Source organism: Eptesicus fuscus, chromosome 21 (genome assembly GCF_027574615.1).
Source record: "Eptesicus fuscus isolate TK198812 chromosome 21, DD_ASM_mEF_20220401, whole genome shotgun sequence".
Taxonomy (NCBI): Eukaryota; Metazoa; Chordata; class Mammalia; order Chiroptera; family Vespertilionidae; genus Eptesicus; species Eptesicus fuscus.
The window spans coordinates 9436340-9443666 of record NC_072493.1 but is presented as its reverse complement, the minus strand read 5'-3'; the positions used below and the strand labels follow the sequence as shown (position 1 = coordinate 9443666).

At 42.0% G+C, this 7327-nt stretch overlaps 1 protein-coding gene across 1 annotated transcript in view; it reads left to right on the top strand.

The window, feature by feature from the left end:
- The first annotated feature begins 717 nt into the window (after positions 1-717).
- The window catches only part of PMFBP1 (polyamine modulated factor 1 binding protein 1), a 49431-nt gene continuing 42821 nt past the window's right edge, over positions 718-7327 (top strand). The window contains exons 1-3 of the mRNA XM_028143259.2: positions 718-779; positions 1529-1600; positions 6914-7069. Of these exons, the coding sequence (XP_027999060.1) occupies positions 1550-1600; positions 6914-7069 (207 nt within the window). The 5' untranslated portion in view covers positions 718-779; positions 1529-1549. The remainder of the gene's footprint in view (positions 780-1528; positions 1601-6913; positions 7070-7327) is intronic.

Sequence of the window (7327 nt, the reverse complement as noted above, 5' to 3'; positions counted from 1 at the left end):
TCACCCCAACTGAGGATCAAACCTGCAAACTAGGTATATGTGCTCTGACCTTGAATGATGCTCCAACCAACTGAGCCACCCAGCCAGAGCTTCACTAGACATCAATTCTGCTAGTGGCTTGATCTTGGACTTCTCAAACTTCAAAACTATGAGAAACTTCTGTTGTTTATAAGCTACCCAGTCTGTGATATTTTGTTATAGCAGCTCAGTCACCTAAAATACCTAGTCATTTGTGATGTTCACCAATATTTCCTTTGGGGAATAAAGGAAGAAGTTAGGCATGGCCATGTGACTTGTTTTGACCAAAAAAAATGGGAACAGAAGTGAAATGTGTCACTTCCACTTTAAGAATCTGTATGTGATTCACCAAGTTCCCTTTCTGCTGCCATGGCAACATACTAAATGATAAAGGTTCTACCAGCTGAGGACAATGAAGAGCAGAACCCCAGCTGACTCATAAAGGACATGTAGCATGAATGAAAAATAAACCTGCATGGTTTTAAGCCACTGAGATTTGGGAGTTGTTACTGCAGCATCACTAGCCTCTCCCTGCTGGGTAAGCCTGAGCTACATCACCATTCCCATGATGCATCTCTATGCATGAAAACTTAAGAGGATAAACAGTGCAGCACATCAGAATACAACCCCATAAAACATTCCAAATTCCATGTCTCACCAGCATTCTTTCTTCCTCTTGGCTTATATTAGGGGTGGGGGATGTGGTTCATTACAAAGAATGAGTATTTTGATAGCTTCTCATTCTTGGAACTATTCTGCAGGTAAGTGCCTGGTGGAAATTTCTTCTAGTCTTAGAGTTAAAAACAGAATGAATTCGATTATTTTATTAAGCTCAGTGCATTATGACCTCAAATGCATCATCCTGTCCTTACACCCATACATGTGCAAAAATCTCTGGCTTTCTCTGAGGCTATTTATCTAGACATTCACAGCACTTTATATTTCCTAACTTTACAAGCACCAATGTTACAGTAACTTGCTGCTTAAATCACAAGATATTTTCAAAATAATAGTTATAGATTAGTTCCTCGTGGAGTAGTAAGGGAGCCTGTGTGACCTTGGGTAAGTCACTTAGCCTCTCTGGGCTTCAGTTTCCTCCTCTGTAAAATAAAGATAGTAATAGTAGCTACCTCCCAGGGTTATCATGAGAATAAAGTTGGGTTGTGCACATTCTGATTTTAATTAGTGCATAATGTTAACTATGTTTGAGCCACACAATACTTAGAAATACAGGAAGTAAAATCATTTCAGACCTTTTGCTTTCCAGGAAGGATAAATTTAGAAACTATTTAGTGATAGTTTTTTGGAAAAGATATAAAATCATGGTCATCTTCCTGATGGAGGATTTAACTTTTGGAAACACAAACAGATGGGTAGACAAGTAAGTATTGCTAACAGTTCGGGAAATTTTTCTGAACTCCCTGCTGAGAGCACATATCCAGATGGGAAAGTCTTTAAAGGACTGGACTCATTTATACTTTTTCCATCTTAAATTTTTATGCTTTTCCAGGTTTATAACAAAGCTCAGAAAATGCTAAAACTTAAAGGAGAATTGAGAAGTGCCAAGGAAATGAAAGATGAGGTAAGGCTTCTAACTCCTATACATACATGAAGTTGAACCTTTGTTACAAGGAACTTCTTTTCAAGGTTCATAATTCAAAGTGCCAGTAATAAGCATCCAGAAATATCACAGACAGGGTTGGGCAGTAGGGCACAGCATTTAAGAGTCCAGTCTTGAACTAGGTGGGTCTGAGTGCACATCTAATTGCAATATGGTATTGGGCATGCTGCATACCCTCTCAGAGCTTCCTTTGCCTTACCTAAAAAATATGAAGAGCCTGACCTGTGTGGCTCAGTGTTTGGGCATTGACCTGTGAACCAGGAGATCATGGTTCGATTCCCAGTTGGGGCACATGCCTAGGTTGCGGGCTGGATCCCCAGTGGGAGGCGAGCAGAAGGCAACCAGTCAATAATTCTCTCTCATCACTGATCTCTCTCTCTCTCTCTCTCTCTCTCTCTCTCTCTCTCTCTCTCTCTCTCTTCCTTCCTCGCTGAAATCAATAAAAGTATATTTTTAAAATATATATAAAGAATGAGCACCTATTTCAGAGGCTTGCTCTAAGGATTAAGTAAAATACTGCTTGTAAAACACGAGTGCTTGGGACAGAGAAAGCTCTTAAAAATATTAACTATTGTTGCCAACATTCTCTCTTTATCCAGAATGATATGGAAGTGGAGTGTTCTGATTATTCTAATATTTTGGTCAAACTGTGTTTATGTATTCCCTGACTTGTTCCAGAAAGGATTTAAGGGATATGTTCTGACTAGTATAGGGTTGTCCCACATGACATATGCTTTTTAACAGACCTCCTACCAAGAGGTGAGCAGCTTCTAAAAGCGGTGTTTCAGCTCCTTTCCTGCTGGATTACTAGAGGATAGCCGTACAGGATCTGCTGCGAGCTCTGCCGGAACAAGGATCTGGTATGGATTTTCTAGAAGGGCATTCCTTCATTCAGCTGGTATCTTTGGAGCTCCTTCAATGTGCCAGGCATTGTCCTAGGGGCTGGGGACGAAGCAGTGAACAACACAGACAAAGATCCCTGTTCTCGTGGAGCTTACTTTCCAGGGAAATAATTTCTCCAAGGATATGATGGAGAAAAGTATGTGGCAATTGCCCAAGTGCCAGTAAAAGTTGCCCCATATTCCATAGTTGCTGCCATATGCCATGTGTATACTGAACTGTATACTTTTATACAGTGAGCCAATTTTTAAAGAATTTAGATTACAATAAAATATACACTCATTCTTTACTATATGAGCATAATAGATTCCAAAGTTTTTGCTCCCAGACAAAACCTTGGATAAGTGCCCATTAATTCCCGTCATCAGTCATCAAAAACTGCAATGTCTCTATAGATGGAACAGTAAACTCAGGAAGCAAGTTACGAGTAACACTAACAGTGTTTGAAATTACTGTGGATAACTGTAAACTCTGTTGCTATACAAGGAAAATGTAAAAATTCCTAAAGCAATGTTTCATGTTTTTTTAAAACATAACTCTCACTATAAACTTATATATGTTGAATGGTAATGGTGATTAAACTGGCTTTTCATTGTTGAAAATTTGTCATTATCTTCAAAGAAGATAATTTCCTGAAGCTGATGAGCTTTATGGTGGTGTTGGTTGACCCCAAAATTACTCTGGAAACTTCCACCCAAGCTTTCTTGTTTTTTCAAGTGCCAAATGCCTATGAATGCTGTCACCTTGAACCTTCCTAATGCTCTTGGGATTGAGAAGGCAACTGAATCACAAGCTTCGGTTTAACATCAGGATCCCCCTAAAAAAGCATGAGACTATCTGTCAATACTTTGAAGCCTAGAGCAAAATTCTTCCTATCTTTTTTTAAAATATGTTTTTACTGATTTCAGAGAGGAGTGGAGAGAGAGAGAGAGATAGAAGCATCAATGATGAGAGAGAATCACTGGCTGCCTCCTGCACGATCCACACTGGGGATGGAGCTTACAACCCAGGCACATGCCCTGACTGGGATTTGAACCATGATTTCCTGGTTCATAGGTCGACACTGAGCCACACCAGCCAGGGCTCTTCCCATCTTTTGAAGTACATGTTCAAGAAGGCATGCTCTTCGAAAAAAGATCCATTTAGTCAATCAGAAATTTTGCTTCAGTGAATAACCTATTTTCCAATAACTATCATGTGCATAGTAGCAGCTGCAGTATCAGTATTCACCATTTTGCCTGTGGTTGGATAATGTCACATGCCTTCAAGCAAAGTGACCAAGTTCCAACCTTACAGAAGCAAAACTGGGAATCTAAGTGCTGGCTTAAGTGAAAACTTACCTAGCATAGGAGGCCTGTAATTTGAGTCATCATTAATGACTTCAGGTCTGGGTCAGGGTCGGATGGAGCCTGAGGGTCAGCATTATGACTCTCAGTTCATCTCATGCACTGGTATGGTTATGGAGCTTTGATTGATGAAATGTCAGATTAAATCAACCCTTACTATGTACTGATACTCAAAAGGCATCTGCCTGGAATTTAGCCTTCATAAAGTAGATGGGATTAGAAAACAGTGTTCAGTGACCTCTGTGCAAGATATTAGCAAGAAATTAGGTTTACTGGAAGCTCGGAAACATTTGCCTTTCTGGAGTTCTGAGGTGAACACAGCCTCTTCTTACAATTTCCTACAGTAAAAAATAATACATGATTCAAGGAAATCATTTTATTGCTCTCTCAGCATTTCCACTCTTGTTCTGATAAATAAAAAACCCTGTACGATTGGGTCTTTAGGAGTGAATGGTTAGATTTTGATTTCAAAAGTAAATTTCATTTGACATCCTGCAAAACACATTTGTTATTCAACTGGTTGAGGGACTCCTCAAAGAAAGATTATTTATTCCAAAACTCTTGTGTTATGAATGAAGAAATTGCCTCAGAGACTCTGAGTCAATGCTAATGTTCAAATTAGATGAGCTCATGCACATTAAAGATCTATTTCTGAAGTCCTGGGCGTACAACAGAATTGGGCTTAGCAGGCCTTCGGCTCCAAGAACATCCAACACTGGAGGAAGAGGGTATTTTTTTATTGCCCTGAAAGAGAGAGGACATTTAACTTTTAACTTGGAGAGATTCTGGTTGTATAGGGTTGGTGCTTTGTTAATGAGTCTACAGTGCACCAGGCTCCATATAGGACAATCTGGTGGCAAGTTCCTCACCGTGAGATGCAGATATTCAGCATCAAGGCAAGAGTACAGGGCCTGTGCACTTCCATAGTGCAGGGATTGTACTGTCACCTAATCTCTTCATAGATGCCAAGGAAAGATAGGAGCAGGAGAGGAGGGGATCCCTAGGGTCTCACTCCCAAATGTGCCTCTGTATCCTGTTCCCACCAGGGCAGCCATGACACAAGGGATTTTAAAGCATTAGAATCAAGCTTCTGCTCCTTGTCCGGTCAAGGGTTTTATTTTCTAGTTAGAAAACCATGCCTGTACACTACTTTTTTTTAGCTGCTCTACACATATTCTCTTAAGAGAGTCCCTGGTAATTGTCTTACTGGTAATTACATGCTTGAGGCAGTTTGACATCCACCATTGTTTTTCTGAAAGTGAAAAACAAGAGATGGGAGGAAGAGGGAGAGTTTTGAGATAATGAAATCCTTTTAATGACAGAGCCATGCCGTTAACCTAATTAAACTGTAAAGTGGTAAAAAAAAAAAAAAAAAAAAAAGTCCAGGTACTAAATGGAAATGAAGAAATAAATCAGCTGAGACAGCAGCACTTCTGGGAAACCTTCTGAATTCCGAATAGTCTGACATTGTGGTGTCCGATGCTCACGGTTATTCTCTGGCCCCTCAGCTTTGTGCAGAGGTCTCTTACACTGACCTGTCCAGAAGGGCTTGATTTATGATGTCCATATCAGGTGTCCAGCTTCCCGGGGAAGCCAGAGCCATCGGTGAGATATGGTGACAGAGCACTGGCTACAGGGTGCTCACTTCTCTGTCTCCTCGTCCTGCTGCTAACTAGCCATGGGACCTTGTTGCTTGGGTCACTTTCCATTTCTTTGTACCATGGCTTCTGTGTGCTTCTGCACCTGCAACTCTCTTAGAAAGAATTGCCCCTGGGCTATTGGGGTCACTTTGCTCACAAGAGCACAGAACTGGAAGTCCTTGGGAACTTTCCTCCCGTGGGGCTGCCCTTAGCCATTGACTGGCTGATGCGGAGTCTGACAACCCGGCTTTCTGTGCATCGAATGAGGACAGACTCTGAGGTGTAACTTACACTCCAGAGTTCCCCGTGGGCTCAGGCTAAAGCTCCTGCCCTCAGGACTCTGTCTGAAATCCTGCCCTTGCTTGGCTTCTTCTCCTTCCCTGTCCTGCTTCCCCCACGTCCCTGCTGATTGCTCTTGGGAGTGTTTCTTTAATAGGTGTCATGAATCCTTGTCTAAGAGCCTACTCTGAGTAACCTAACATAAACCAGGTACCCGCCATAAAAGCACCAGCCTCATTCCCAACATCTGAAACTCAGAGGTGGTAGGTAGTGCCTGTCCTCATGAGTGTTATGGACAGTCTGCACAGTGTCAGAGCTAAAGCACTGGACAGGATCACAGAGGGCTACTTCCTAACGTCTTTCCACCCTGGTGCCAGCCACCCCAACACTGGGAGTCAAAGGTGACACCCTAGTGTAATGGAGTACCCACCCTCTAACCACAGCTCCACACCCCTAACCCCACTGAAGATACTATACGTCACACTCTCTCTTAGTGATCTCAACCACTACTTTCCATTCTGACCTGGCAATAATTAACTCATCTTTTTCACTCATATTCAGAGGCATTGATCTTATATAATTAGCCCAGGGATTTTACTTTTATTCCCATTGGTGTATCTCCAAAGAAAAAGCACTAGATTTACAGGTGAGGGAGGTCTTTTGGTTTAGTGGATCGAAGAGAGTGAAGAGACTTCAGAATCCACAGTAACTCCATCCCTGATTCACTCGTCTTGACAAGTTCATTTGACATCTCAATATGTTGATCTCATCAGTGGCAGAGCCATTAATATTCATAGACAATCCTCGAGGTGCCTGGAATTATTCCAGGCACTGACTTCCTCTTGCAAAACAGGGGAAGTGTCTGTGATGCACCTACACAGCAGTGGGCGAAGATTAATTAAATAAGTAATTGTCTGAATAATGCAGAGCACTCAGACACCTCGAGAATGGAGAATGTGTAAGTGTTACACGGAATGAGTAATAACAGCAAAGGGTAGATGGACAAATCTTCAGCCAATTTAAAGTCTCTGTCAACCAGTTAAGTGAACGAAAGCAAGCATTTACTTGGTGGTTGATTAATTGTTGCCTCTGTTTTTCTGACGGCCTAGGCGGGGGAAAGAGACAGAGAAGTGAGCAGCCTGAGCAGCAAGCTCTTGAGCCTGCAAGTTGACATCAAGAATCTACATGATGTTTGCAAGAGACAGGGGAAGACCTTGCAGGAGAATCAGCTCTGTGTGGAGGAGGCGATGATGAACAGCATCCACGTAAGGGTTTCAGTAGCTGCTACCCACCTCTGCTCTCTTCACTTCCACTCTGCTCCCTTGAACAGGAACAGGAACAGAAAGTTCTTCCACGAGAGCATTTATTGAGAAAGCAATGAGAAAGAATGAAACACATCTCCCCTATCACACACACACACACACACACACACACACACACACACACACACACACCATCCTGCCCTCAGGATTTTCTATCTAGCTCTCTCCAAGGTCATCTACATCTGAGGCTCTGTCTTTTTC